General features: G+C 36.6%; 1 protein-coding gene across 3 annotated transcripts; it reads left to right on the top strand.

Annotated features, from left to right (window-relative positions):
• The first annotated feature begins 1,381 nt into the window (after nucleotides 1-1,381).
• On the top strand, nucleotides 1,382-13,680 carry LOC126815297 (transcriptional repressor CTCF). Of its 3 annotated transcripts, none has more exons than XM_050540863.2 (4): nucleotides 1,382-1,469; nucleotides 6,381-8,983; nucleotides 10,424-10,851; nucleotides 12,611-13,680. In XM_050540863.2, the coding sequence occupies exons 2-4, from the start codon at nucleotides 6,416-6,418 to the stop codon at nucleotides 12,687-12,689; spliced, it is 3,075 nt and encodes a 1,024-aa protein (XP_050396820.1). In that variant the 5' UTR covers nucleotides 1,382-1,469; nucleotides 6,381-6,415; the 3' UTR covers nucleotides 12,690-13,680. The 3 variants fall into 3 exon arrangements, with proteins under 3 accessions (XP_050396820.1, XP_050396821.1, XP_050396822.1); XM_050540864.2 differs by lacking the exon at nucleotides 1,382-1,469 and adding an exon at nucleotides 1,602-1,725; XM_050540865.1 differs by lacking the exon at nucleotides 1,382-1,469 and adding an exon at nucleotides 1,935-2,116.
• Nucleotides 13,681-14,796: the final 1,116 nt, after the last annotated feature.

Genomic DNA, 14,796 nt, shown 5'->3' with positions numbered 1-14,796 from the left:
AAAAAATTACGTAGTATTTGTCGCCACCCTTTCATAGTTTCGACCCCTCGCCCACCCGCCACCTCTCTCCTTGCCGTAATTTCTGATTTGAAATTTTATCAATTTGATATCTGATAATTATTAGTTAGTGTTAGTTGTATTTTACGTCCGCTTCCACCGAGGTGATATCGCAGACAAATGATAATTATAGGGAATGGGTTCATATATATGAACCCTGATAATTATAGGGAATGGGTTCATATATACATATAGTTTCTAGTTAAAAATTGTGTCTAACTACTGCAGGTAACAAAATTGAAACCATATATTGTAGACGGACATTCGCTGTGAAGTGTGTATTATGTGTTAAATTGTGTCCAGGCCGCGGCGTTTCCGCCTAATCATCATCGAATTACAACTCTCACAGGTTGTTTTAGTTGAACGCCAACACGCCTACACGGGACCTCGGTTTCCTGTCCCATTCAGGCGACTAGACATTGTTCTGTGTCACTAAATTGCAACGCTTGTCAATTCGGTACGTAGAGGCTATGTGACACTTAAGGATTCATAGCTAGGTATCCTCTTTTTTTACCCTCGAAACATTGTTTTTCCGTCGTAAAATCTAATTTTGGATAGAAACGATACAATTGAAAATAAGAATGCTCGAATAGGCTACAAATATTTGATTAGTAGGCTAGGCCTACCAATAAGATACAAGAATTGTAATGGATTTTTTATATAAAACTTACACGCCCAGGACACTAAAATGACAAAGACGTGAAGAGCTCGTTTTAACACCTAGAAAATAAGTGTACGCCTGATTTTATTATTTTTTCACGAACTACACGCTGATTAAATTAACATTAGGCTACGCCGAATCATGATTTTTATTTTATTTTTTTATTTCCGAGAGCCGACTACAAGCCTTCGACAGTTTGTTTTATGTGTACAGGTGTAAAAAAAACGTGGGAGGGTAGGGGTAGTATGAGATAACTTATTTTTATTTTGAACAGATTCAAATTTCACTTCATAGTTCATGCGAATTAATGGCACGGTTTTGCCAGGTGCCATAACCCTAATACTTCATCTTGTGACCTATGAGTATGACGAAATCTGCACTGTTTCTTAGCTTTGAGGCGGCTAAATCTATTTAAGGCCAGTTCAATTTCCGTCAAGGTCGCCGAGATGTAAATAAAATAAGATTAGTGCTCGTGATTGTTGGCGGGTTAGGGTAAGCATTGGGGCTAGGTCCAGGGTTAGGGTTGGGTTAAGTTCTAGCATGGGCCTTATTACATGTATAAGGTCCATGGTGCTAGCCCTGTTTACATCTCATAACTTCGGCCAAACTTGAGGTTGGCCTTATAAAATAGATCGAACCCATCACATGGTTTGACTAAGCGCATGCGTGAAATTTATTATGGTCGACCACCTTGCAGAAAGAATCATTCAACAGAAAACAACGCCCTCCAGTGTCAATTATCGTTACTAAGGTATGTTAAAATAAATCCCAGTCCCATTCAGGATATCAAAATGCCGAGATTTTAACGCAAATACGCCCGGTAATTGCAATTTTATCAATTACCACCATAAAGCCACTACTATTCGAGAGCGCATCTTTCACTACAGGCGTGAACAAATTATCGAGTCGTTCATTTCCGCATCGGCCATCTTGTAAATTTTACCCCAACAACAGTGAAGATCCCGAAATATTTTGGTAAACATCTACTTTGCCAATGGTTTAAAACGGTAGGTTTTTAAGTTTCTTAATCGACAAAAACACGGTGCATTTGTACTAAATAAAATCAAGAGCGTCAGTTCATTTGAAATTCTCGGTTGAATATAAATTCTAGAGAACAGCCGCAGTATTCTCCAAAACAAGGTTAACATCGCAGAGGGCGCTATGATTTCACTCGTAACTTGGGGGCGCTGATTGTCAAACCTCGCACTCCTAGCGGTAAAATACCTGCCAGGAAAAGTAATCTTTCACATTTCTGATCTGGAACCGTTGCTATTTTTGTTATTTGACTCTGAATACACCAAAACATTTCGGATTTTCCGTAACAGGGCTCTTGACCAAGAAAACAAGATGGCGTCAGTAAACAGAAATTTCGCAATTAAGTCTTCTTCCAATGACTTGGTAATCAAGACATGCTACACAAATCATTGTTTTAATTTCAAGCCCACTCCCAGGATCTGTATGTGTATGACAGCATCCAATTCGTATGAAGAATATTGGTATCCCCCAAGATCTGAGATAACTAAGATTTAATTTGTTCAAAAGTGTTGTCTACCCTTGGGACGAGTTAGGAAAAAAAATAAATAAACACAGTGGTGTCAGCCAATATTACATTTTACATAAACCCATCCCCAATATAATAATTTTAACACAGAGATAATGGCTACCGTAGACGCGTAACGAAGAAATGAGAAGTGACACAAACAAAAGGGAAACAGGTTTTCCTGAAATGAAATGGCTAATGGGGTTTAACGTCCTACTGTTCTGCTCCGACTGGGCTAATGGAGACGGGCATACTCCATACAGTGTGCTATGAGGGAAATTTTGCCCTGGCAGCGGCACTATGTCCTACTCTTATATCGAATTCCAACGGCCAAGGGAAATTCTAGTGCATGCCAATGTAGGCAAGGAACCATACTTTTTTGTTCCATCCAAATGACTAGACCGCTGTCTAGGTCAGACCCTCCGTACTTCACCACTGGCAAGGGGAAATCATGTCGGAAAATCCTGATGAACTTTTCGGCCAATGTAGGAATTGAACATGCGACCTCCAGGCTAGCGAGCCATTGTCTTACCCACTTAGCCACCATGGCTAGGGTGACCCATGTACTCTACAGAAATAAAGTCCAACGCTGATAGTTCGAGACTACCACTGAAGCGTGCACATTCGCCGTGCCGAGACCAACTTTCTGACAGTATGATACTATAAATAGCCATGGCACGCGCAATTCTCTACAAATCTATCAACTATTACAGCCGTAAAAAATTTATTGTTGACAATTTTGAATAGCAGTGAAATTAAGCTTCTTGGTTATTACAGCGGATTTAGAAATTACGTTCGTTTCATTTTTTAAATTGCTTTATCTAACTGTACCGTTAAGAACGGCATCTTTTGGTTTAGTACAAATAATATCTCTGAATCACTCGGGTTAGACAGGAACATGATACTAGCAGTAGTTTCATTTTACTTTTACACAGGGCTTGCCACGAGCAAATTGGAGGCGAGTAGATGACTACTCACGCAAATATAGACTTGCGCGAGTGAGGCGATTACATGTATTTACTCACGCAGAATGATGTGCGTGAGTAGCCATTTAAATTTCATTTGCCTAACGGCAATGCTCTTGTCACTTCGGTGGAAGCGGACGTTGAATAAAGCTATTTCACACACAATGGCAATGCGGGATCGAAGGAATTGCTATAGAAACGACAACATCCGCTCAATTTTTGATTATCCAGACACGGCAAAGGACATCCGCTTAAAAACCGCCTGGCAGTACGCGTCTCAAAGTATTTTTAGTAACAACAGGTGGCACTTGAAAGACACGCCGCGTGCGCAATAGTGCATCAATATGAAGGCATACAAATTGTTTACGGCTTTTTTATTACGATATTCCATTATTTCTGATTAAATTATTTTTTATATTTGCGCGAGTACTTAATCACTCACGTAAATTTGGTTTTACGCGAGCGTAGCGTGCGCGCGAGTAATTACTCACGTCTCGTGGTAAGCCCTGTTTACAAGGTTCTTAAAACGATTGTTGAGCTACCTAACGTGCTTATTTCTAAATTCAATTTCTTGTTCTAGCTTTCTGTTATGTTTCGTAAAAAAGTAGTCTTGATTATCCCGACCTGTCAATCAGATGTAGAATGGTCGATAGACTGGTTAAGCGAGTCTAATTTCAAAACAAGGGCACGTAACCTATCTTTTACTCAAAAGTGTCTGGATGTTATGGACGACACTTGGAACCAGTTTTCAGTCTATTATTTATAGATGATTAATGGTCATAGTTTATTAAGTACAACATGATCGTTTATTTAGTGACTATAATTGTGTGAAACTGATTTGAGGCTTGGCATATATATAAATATTGTGGCGTAATTGTCGAGATATATGGAGATATTTATTTATGGTGGGTCACCCTACCATGGCTCCCACAAGTTTTCCATATCTAGGCCTATAATAACTGACAAAAGTAGACAGCTTCAATAGATATACAGTCAATTTTCAGCTGATAATTTCTTTGAAGACGAAAAGTTGTTATATGAGACTATGAGAGGATATCTGTTCAAAACTGACAATTCATAAAAAGAATTGACTGCCACAAGATAAGAGAAAGCGAGAATTATAGAAATAGTCCGTGGATTACCTTGTTTTTATTAATACTGTACTTACAAATTTTAAGTGATAATTATAGTTTATTCCGTTACAGAACAAGTAACATTTATGTTTTGTAATCCATATTGTGAGGACGACAGCAGATCTCTAAAATCACTATTATATTAAAATTTATATTGCATACCAGTACATGTTTTTTGACTCTATTCTTGTAAATTCTGCTGATTAAAGTAGCATCCCAGTTTAAATGCAGCTATCATAATTGAATTTTCATCAATTTAAAGTTACTGACTCAAGTTGACCTTTTCTTGTGAATTAAGTTTTTACAAGTATCTTGCTCCTTGGCGCAGATTGTGGCATATTTCACTTTAGTTATAAAGATTAAAGGAAACCCCAACATGAGAACAGTGGGTAAACTTATAAGATACATGTAACAGGAGGAAGCCCAAATAATTACACTCAATTAAATACAATCAATGTCCAAATCAAGGACTAATGTAAATGTTAACAAGTAGCAGAATCCAATTTCTTTACTATCTGTTAGATCTCAAATTGACTTGATCCTCAGAAGTACCAGTATTTTTTTTATTTGATGGCTGCTTCACTGTTATTAATACACAGTTAAACACAATTCTTTGGAATACAATTACTGTTAGTTAAATACTGATGGACATTTCGATTAGGCTATCATAGTCTGTATCAAGCTTGAATTGTGACCTGTCATGGTTATTGCCAGTTTTATTACTAAACTGAAAGAATTTATTTTAACTGACTAAATACATAACCTTTAAATCTAATAAATTGTGTACAATCAAGGCTTACAAAATAGAGTTACTTCCCTTTCTATATATTTTGTTTATTTTTCATGAACTATTCCCATCATTTGTCAGTGAAAGGTCTTATTATTTATTTATGTTGTAACATCTTTGAGATAATATTTTTCTCAGAAATTCAATTGGGTATTACACATATATGGTTATTGTCATGGAAAAATTTTTATGCATGCTTTTAAAGGTACATGTACTTGTACATGTAGTATATGTACATGTAGGTCTAAATTAGTACACTCGGCAAATTGCAGAAATGCTGACTTTTTGAAGATTTTATTTTTAATATACAATTTGTTTCATCATTTGTCCACGTGAATAAGAGCCTATTCTACAACTACACTGATGTTTGTCCCAGGTGTTATTTTATATTAAAGTTTCTGTGAGTCATTTGCATTTTTCAGAAAATATAAACTTTTCTTTGGCTTAAACATACATTATGCAAGAGCTAAATCTGCCTATTGCAGCTATTTCTTTAGGCCTCAAATGTTATCTAAATTATCAATTAGACAATAACTTATCAGTACCATAATCAACTCTCGATGGCATCACTAGCCGGCAATCTTTAGTGGATTATGACCCAATTTACTGCATAACTTCCCTTCACGATTAAATCAATAAATGGATAATCGAGACTATGCTTTTTATCGTACTGACTTTAGTAATGATGATCGAGGCTAGCCGGAAATTTCAATCTCCTAAATCTCGGTTCATAGTGGATCAATTTGACTGAAATTTTCAGCAAATTGCCTTTACATTATCTATCTAGTTTTTAACTATTATAGCGAGAACTGCCAACTCGTTATCTAATCTCCCATAATGTATCTTTAATCCACACTAATTGATTATTTAATATTTGATTCAGAAATCAAAATATCCATGATATATAATCTCCCAGCTTGGATTCAATTGGGGTAAAAGGTGGTCCTTCAAAATATTTCATTGACAATCATGTTGCCATGGCTTGTGTTGACTATATCTGATTTTTCGCCTGCATTGAAATGGATGTCAAATGTTGACAAATTTTCAATTCATCATATACATGTATCTGTAAATACTGAATGGAGTTTTTTGACTGATATTCCTTTTAGAGATCCAACTTTTATAATATTATAGTTAGTAGAGGATTAGCAATCCCTCAAATGACAATCAGAGACTTAAGCTTATATAATATTATGTAGCTGGGTCCATGTGTTGATTTTACTTCTTATGTTTTCAGATTGTCATCTGGTGGACTAAAGATTGAACGTTAAAATGGATGGTTCTGGAGATGGAACTACTCCACAACCACCCCAGAACCTAAATGAATTACAAAGTCTCTTGGTATCCTTTAACAAGGAAATAGAAGATCAGCCAGTTCTTCCTACAGCTAACATCGTTAATGCAGACGATCCTGTTTTCTTGGAATCGGCAGAAGGTGATGATTCTACTCCGGGAACAGTGGAAGTATCAACAGAGCAACCCTTCTCAGGATTTTATGCAGAACAGCATGGTATATTGGAAACACCTCTGCAAGAAGATAATGATAACTCAATTCCTTCAATTGTTGCGTCCTCTTCAAATGATATTCAAAATTCATCTATTACCCCAGAGTCCTTGGCATCAGTTCAGATGTCTGCTGGTACAAGTCATTTAACTGAAGATTTATTACAACCCGGCCAGGAAATGTCCCTTCAAGGTATTCAGCCACATGATTTAGCAGCATTGAGTCAGTCCAGTGGTAACGTGTTGAGAATCGTGTCTATTGGAAATGATGGTCAGATGCATATTGTCAGTGAAGAGCAACTGCAGCAAGGATCAGAAATCACATCTTTACAAACAGGTCATTTGACTGGGCAGATGTCTGACGAAAATGCAGAAGCACAACAGAGTATAATTGATGGAACCGATCCAGTAGCAGTTCTCGCATCTGTGGCAGCCAATACCTCAAGTGTCAGCCATTTGCAAACTGTTACTATGAACCAAGGTGATTTACACAACCCACAGTTAGTGGCCTTACAAAATTCAGCAGATAGTTCACAACCTCAACTGGTGGCCGTTCAAAATGCTGACGGCACATCAACAGAAGCAGTTCAGATTATTGGAGGAGCAGATGGGTCGGCCTTGAGTCAAGCTTTGTTTCAAGGTGCAAATAATTCATTCCAGACAGTAACACTTGTACCTTCTGAGACGGGGCCTGGCGGTGAAGTGAGTTATGTGCTTATTATGTCACCACCCGAAGGAGAAAATGCAGATGGTACAGGCATGTCTGTTTATGATTTCAAGGAAGAAGGAAGGGAAATAACAGAAGAAATTATTGAAGAAGATGGTAAAACAAGGAGAATTCTAAGGATCACTCCTAAGAATGCTTTTATCGGAAACGGACAATTGATGTGCACATATTGTAACTACACAAGTCCGAAGAGGTATCTGCTTACAAGACACATGAAAACCCATTCTGAAGAACGACCCCACAAATGTCACATCTGTGAGCGAGGATTTAAAACACTGGCCTCACTTACTAATCATGTCAATACCCATACAGGAGTGAGACCACACAAATGTAAGATGTGCGAATCGGCATTCACGACCTCAGGAGAACTGGTTCGTCATGTTCGATACAAACATACATTTGAAAAACCTCACAAATGTAATGTGTGTGAATATGCAAGTGTTGAACTGAGCAAATTAAAACGTCATATGAGATCCCACACGGGTGAAAGGCCTTATCAATGTCCGCATTGTACATATGCCTCACCAGATACTTATAAACTTAAACGTCATCTGCGTATTCATACTGGTGAAAAACCCTACGAATGTTTAATATGTCACGCTAGATTTACTCAAAGTAACAGTTTAAAGGCTCACAAATTGATACACACTGGTACTAAGCCTGTATTTCAATGTGAATATTGTCCAACAACTTGTGGTCGACGCACAGACTTAAAAATCCATGTTCAAAAATTACACATGAGCGAACACCCTCTCTTGTGTCGAAAATGTGGACAAAATTTCCCAGATCGTTATACTTATAAAATTCATATCAAAACCCACGAAGGTGAAAAGTGCTTCAAATGTGAATCGTGTGGTCATGCTGCTTTGTCACAGCGCCATCTTGAATCCCATCAGCTTATTCATACAGGGGAGAAACCATTTGAATGTAAATCCTGTGAACATGCATTCCGGCAAAAACAGCTGCTAAAACGACACGAAAACCTTCATCACACACCCAACTACGAACCACCGAGCCCTAAAGATAAAGCACACGAATGTCAAGATTGTGAAAAAGCTTTCGCACATAAAGGAAACCTAGCCCGTCACTTGACAAATCATAATGAAGATGGCACAGTAAACGATGAGGAAGACGAGGAAGCCACTGGTGCCGAGGGGGAAGAAGTAGAATCTATAAACTCCCTAATTGCTCAGAATATTTTGGAGAAAAACTTGATGCAGGAATGGAGAGATGGTAAATTAGGAAATGCTCAACAAGTTGTTATTGTACATCCTGATGGTACTGTTGAAGAAGTAACTCACAAACTTCAAGGTCCTCAAACTAGTCAACACTCCTGTCCACATGGAGCTGGTATTCCCCCTTGTACCCATACCCCCACAACCATACCCTCATGTACACATACATCAACAACCACTGTATCTCTCCCAATGGTATCAGATACTCCATCTATTCCAGCAACTACAAGTACAAGTGAAGAGTCCGAACTGTTAGAAGTTAAAGGTGATATTAGTGAAGAAGTCAAGCCTGATGTAAGTCAGATTATGATAAAAGAAGAACCAGGCATAGAAGTAACAGCTCCACATATTGTTATATCAGCCCTAATAGATGAGGTATGGCAAAATTATTTTTATACGCCCACATTGAAATGTATATTGTCATCACCCCCGTCCATCGGTCGGTCCGGCTAAAGGTAATAGCCAATTGACTTTAAATTTATACACAGTGTTTAAGGTTGTGAGATGAAGAGCCCAGTGATTTTCAATGATTTCCGATAATTACTAATAGAGTTATGGCCCTTGATCACTTTGAAAAATCTTGTGGATGCTCTAGAGACCAAAGTTATCATCCGATTGACTTTAGATTGATAAACAGAGTTAAAGGTCTTGAGACGAAGAAGTATATTGATTTTCAATGAATTTTGATAACTAGAACAGCTAAATCCATGATATTAAATGTTTCGTATTATAAACATTAGCATGGGGCAGAACTAAGTAAAAAGCCAAACAATTTCTAATGATTTTCGGATAATTACTTAATGAGTTGTTACTCTTAATCAGATTTTAGTGTATTATTAATGTTTCATTACCGACAATAGTAAAAATATGTATAGAGGTGGGTGGGGGGGCGCGAATGGTTAACGTGTGTGCTTTGCATCCATCATAAGGTCTGTCATTGAGTCAAGTGGCTTGGTTGTGAAAGCCTGCTTGATAGATGACACAGATTAGTGATGCCTGTCCAACCTCGTGGGTTTCTCCAGTTTCCTCCCACTGCTAAAGACCCCTACGCGCAAGCGAAATATTGAAATAAAATTGAACCATATGTTAGTCCTGAAATGACCTAGTTTGTGTCGAGTGGACGTTAAACCCCATGATTATTTTTTACTCAGACTAAGAGATTTGATTACTTGATGTTTTAGAACTTAATAATCACATGTATGAATTGAATTGAGACAGTCATGAAACTTGACAGTACAAATGTATAAAACATCAAAAATTAGCATTTTCTTCTCAGATTAAGGGGGATCACGTGGTTAAGTTGGTAAGACGCTGGCTCGCTAACTTGGAGGTCGGGTGTTCAATCCTTGCATTGGCCGAGAAAGTTCATCCCGATTTTCCGGCGTGGTTTCCCCTTGTCAGTGATGCAGGACGGAGGGCCTGACAAGGACAGCTGTCTAGTCCTTCGGATGAGACGAAAAACCGAGGTCCTATGTATACATTGGAATGCACGTAAAAGATCCCTTGGCAGTTGGAATTCGATATAAGAGTAGGCGATAGAGCCGCTGTAGGGCAAAATTTCCCTCATAGCACACTGTATGGCGTATGGAACCCGTCTTCATTAACCCAGTATAGGAGCAGAACAGTAGGACGTTAAACCCCATTTCATTTCATTTCATTTCTTAGATTAGGCAGAGTGAAAAGTAATTTGATTCCTGGATAAAAGGTAAATGTGCAAGCAATTAATGAAGTGTTATCTATTTATTTTGGGGGACATCCACCACGTCTGTCAGCTTGTTAAAATTGATCTGTTTAACCCAGACCTGTATTTTGTAGACAAAAGAAGCTGGTACACAAGCTGAACTAGAATCAGAAGGGGAAGATAGTAATGATATTGATAAACATAAAAATGTTAATACTGGTACTGATACAGATAGCAATACTCTTAATATTGAGCGTGTGGATGTTGGTGAACATATTGATGCAACCAGTCCTGACTTAGAGGATTCAGAATCTAATGATGAACAGCCTGCAATGTTTTATTCTCCTATACCGATACCTCTAGCAGATATAATCAAACCAAGCAATGTTGAAACTGATGATATTCCTATAGAACCTCAAGAAACCGAAGAAATGAAAGCTGATGTATATGTAACTGAACAAAATAAACTTGATGTTACTGAGTTAGCTGAAGAAAGTAAAACATCAACACAGAAATCTTATACTGTAGTTAAACTTGTTTCATCGCCTGATAGACAAACAAGGTATATATGATTAAAACTGATGTGAGAGATTGTCCAAATCTGACTTGTACCTCTATATTATCATGATATATATCAATATTTCTTGAGCCAATTTAACAAAATGGGTACGATCTATAATGTAATATGTTTTATTGCATGTTTTGTTTCTTATAACCAATCTGACAAGATAACGATTTTCTCTTAACAACATGTAACTTACGACCTGTGATCTAACGCATACATATTCTGTTTTGAAGAATATCATTTTCTGTTTGATGTTCATTCCAAATTAAAAGTGTCCAAACATGCACTAAAATGCATTTTTTTTTCTAAAACTTATTATCACTGGTACAGTAATATTTGCAGAGATATACATGTATAGGAAAGGCCTGAGTTAACATGATTCAAAACTTTAAATGTGACCTTACTGTGCTTGTACTATGAATTACACTTTGCTGTATTATCAGGTTTGTGCCACAAATCTATGCATAAAAACTTTGATATTTGAAGACAAGTCACAATATTAAAATAAAGATTTAACAAACCTATGAGATGAAAATATTGGATTCTCCCCAAAGTTCTCATATTAAATAAGACTGATTATTCAATCAGGTGATGTTCGGATTTAATGGTTCTTAAAGATACATTATGTAAGATTTAGATAAAGAGATAGCCATTCTTGCTATAATAGTTTGAAAATAGATAATGTTAAATGAATAATTTGAAAATTCCATTCAAATTACTCTATTGTGACGAAGATATTAGCCTTTGAAGGTTTGATTCTGGTTGTTCAAAGCTAAGTCTCGCTCCTCCATTTTTAGATTAAATCAAAATATGACTTAGAAAACATTTCAGGCCTAAAGAAAGACCTGCAATAGGCAGATTTAGCTCTTGCGTGTATGATTATTTGGAAGACATTAAAATGGCATATTAAAAACAAGATAATGCTACACATGTGTATAATATTAAATATACTCTTTAAAAAAAATAGGGGATATTGAAATTCAAATACCTATGCAGGTTGTGATATGATAAATAGTCATGGACACTTGACATGCTTTGAGAGTATGTTCACAGATGAAGAACTTGTCGCCCCAACAGAACCACTGAGCTGCATGTGCGATACACAATAGTGCCATACACGTAGGAGGGGTTCATTGTCAAATTTGACACTTCAAGGAAGGGTTGATGAAAACTGCCGCTTGCTGGCTTATCCTATCCATGTTTGCTTTCCTATCAGTTCTTGCATAAGATTTACTGTTTAGCGTATCTTTGCTTTAGTGTGTTACGCTTAATTTGATCGTCAACGTCAACTGACAACACCGCAAGAATTGGCCGTGGCACTGCAAGAGGAGTGGGTCCGATTGCCCCAAATTGTGATTGGACGGTTGATTAGGAGCATGCCAGGACGAATTGCTGAATGTCTGGGGATTGGTGGAGCAATTACTCATCATTAAGACAAAAATCAAAAACGTCCATTTTCACTTTTGACAGTGTATCTCTTTGCCAGTGAAATGGGACCTTCAGATAAGCCACCCATATGAACTGTTTATGTTCATGTGTAGGCAATTGGCCTGTTATTAACATACACTGGTTACCTCTAATAAAAACAGCAGTGCATTTCCGCAGTTTTATATTGTTTCGGAATATCCCCTACTTTTTTTTTTGGAGAGAATATATGTATGCGTGTGTGTAAGAAGAAATTGTGATCTTGGTATAAATTTATTTGTTTAATGAACCAATTAAAAGATATCATATATTGTATCTTGTATATTTTTAGAAGTATGAAAAGAAAAGAAAGTACAGAATCTCAGTCACCCGCTAAAAGAACACGAAGAGCCACAGCTGAAAAATCTTAATACAGAAATGAAATATTAATAAAACCTCCGTTTATGATAAACATACTGAAATATTTTTGTTCCCCCACCTTTCGAAGAAAGCAGAGGACTAGTGAAGTGCATTTTGTCACACTTCTTGACAAAGGGAGAGTGATAAAACGTGGTGTATTGTTTCTCTTCATCAAAACCATGACTATTCAATCACAAGCATTTTCTGCTCAGGTTTAATATAGATAAGCAGTTTGATCTCTTCATGCTTTTCAAAAAGACATGTGATTCCTTGCATCTTCTATTTATTTTGGGATTGGGGGGGGGGGGGGCATCAGCCACACTGTTGGAGTTTTTCTTTAAAGACGCATTATCACTCTCACCAAGAAATAAATATCATATTTAAAATAACCATAGATTCACCTTATTATCAAAACTCCTTAAAAAAAACTATATCTCTTCAATTTTCTTGACTAAATTGTCATAAAGTGTACATTCAATCTTCATCTCTGCAATGACTTGACTGAATTGTGATAAGCCCTAATGCCTCTTTAAATTTGATGACAAGGGATACATATTAAAAAAAATACAAAAAAATGACCTAATGATCTGGCAATTTGATGTAATTCATTAACTAACATTAATCAAATTAATGTGTTAATAAGAATATGTAAATTTTGTATTTAATGTAATATATGATATACATGTACATATGCTTAAAAAGAAAATATGAATATATTATTATTGTTATTTTATTATTATTATTTATGTTCTCTAGTTTAATATAATTAATTGTAAAATAGTGAATTATTGGGATGGGGATAAATTCTAGAATGTTTTGGAAACAGTATTAATTAGATAAGATATTTTAGTCTATTAATCATGTCCATTGTCCATTAATTAGCAAGACAAATAAGTAATTTGTTTATTATGATCAAAATGTAAGTAAATTGAGACATAGATATGTTAACTATTATACTGTTGAATTCAGTAAATAAATATTTCACTAAAATGGCAAAATTAACTACAGATTCTCTATTTTATTTCCTGTGATAAAGTCCTACATTTTTTCCACTGACCAACACTGTCATTCTATCTTTCTGCAGTGTAGTCGAGGAAGGCTCCTTTATCAGGTTAGCCCTTTGATTGGGAAATACGGCAGAGTATGTAGTCTTTGGATCTTTCTGAAATGTAGATAAGTTGTTCTGCTTAGTAAATTGACTGACTGGAATCGTTATATTAAAATACATAACACCATTCAGTTGACATAAATTAGCTTCATATAAAAAAAAGGTAAATCAGGTCCAATTAAATTAACTGGAAGATGTCAATTTCTCCCCAATCAGATGTGTTGTACGTTTGGGATGGGAAACCCATCCGTGTAGGCCTAATGCTGAATTTTGTACCCAAACCACACGTTGTCCCAACCTCTTGGGAGCCACGATGCCTAAGTGGGTAAGTTCATCGTGATTTTCCGACGTGGTTTCCTCTTGTCAGTGGTGCAGGACGGAGGGCCTGATAAGGACAGCTGTCCCATCTTTAGATGGGACGGAAAACTGAGGTCCCGTGTACACAATGGCGTGCACATAAAAATCCCTTGGAAGTTGGAATTCTATGTATGGCATATTCCCGTCTTCATTAGCCCAGTCAGGGCAGAATAGTAGGACGTTAAATCCCATTTTATTTCATTTCCTAACCTCTTGTCCATCATCAACAATCTATAATCTGAAGTGTTATATTTATTAAACAGAAAGTCCCATCAAGGATTACAATAATTACTTCCATTAGCTATTGCCCATGGTCACCATTGTCATAGTATATCCTTTGTTTACTGTGGTAAATCCCCTAAACGCTACTGCATTCAGTAGCTCAAGTTATCATCTGATTGTCTTGGATGTATGCATTGTTTATGTTAGACTCACTGGCACTTTAAGGGCTTAAAATTTCTTACATGATCTTGTCTAGCATACTAGACAAGGGATATCATGCACCATATTGTTTTTTTACTCAGTGAAAACATTTCTTTGTGGATTATCTCACATTACTCAGTAAATGTAACACCCTCCTTCTGTTTTATTGCAGACTAGCTAAGTCTCTAACTCAATATCATCCATTATTTATCAATTTAAATCAACGTTGA

The sequence above is a fragment of the Patella vulgata genome, chromosome 3 (genome assembly GCF_932274485.2).
Source record: "Patella vulgata chromosome 3, xgPatVulg1.2, whole genome shotgun sequence".
NCBI lineage: Eukaryota > Metazoa > Mollusca > Gastropoda > Patellidae > Patella > Patella vulgata.
The sequence above is the reverse complement of the archived record's forward strand: the minus strand, read 5'-3'. Positions and strand labels throughout refer to the sequence as shown.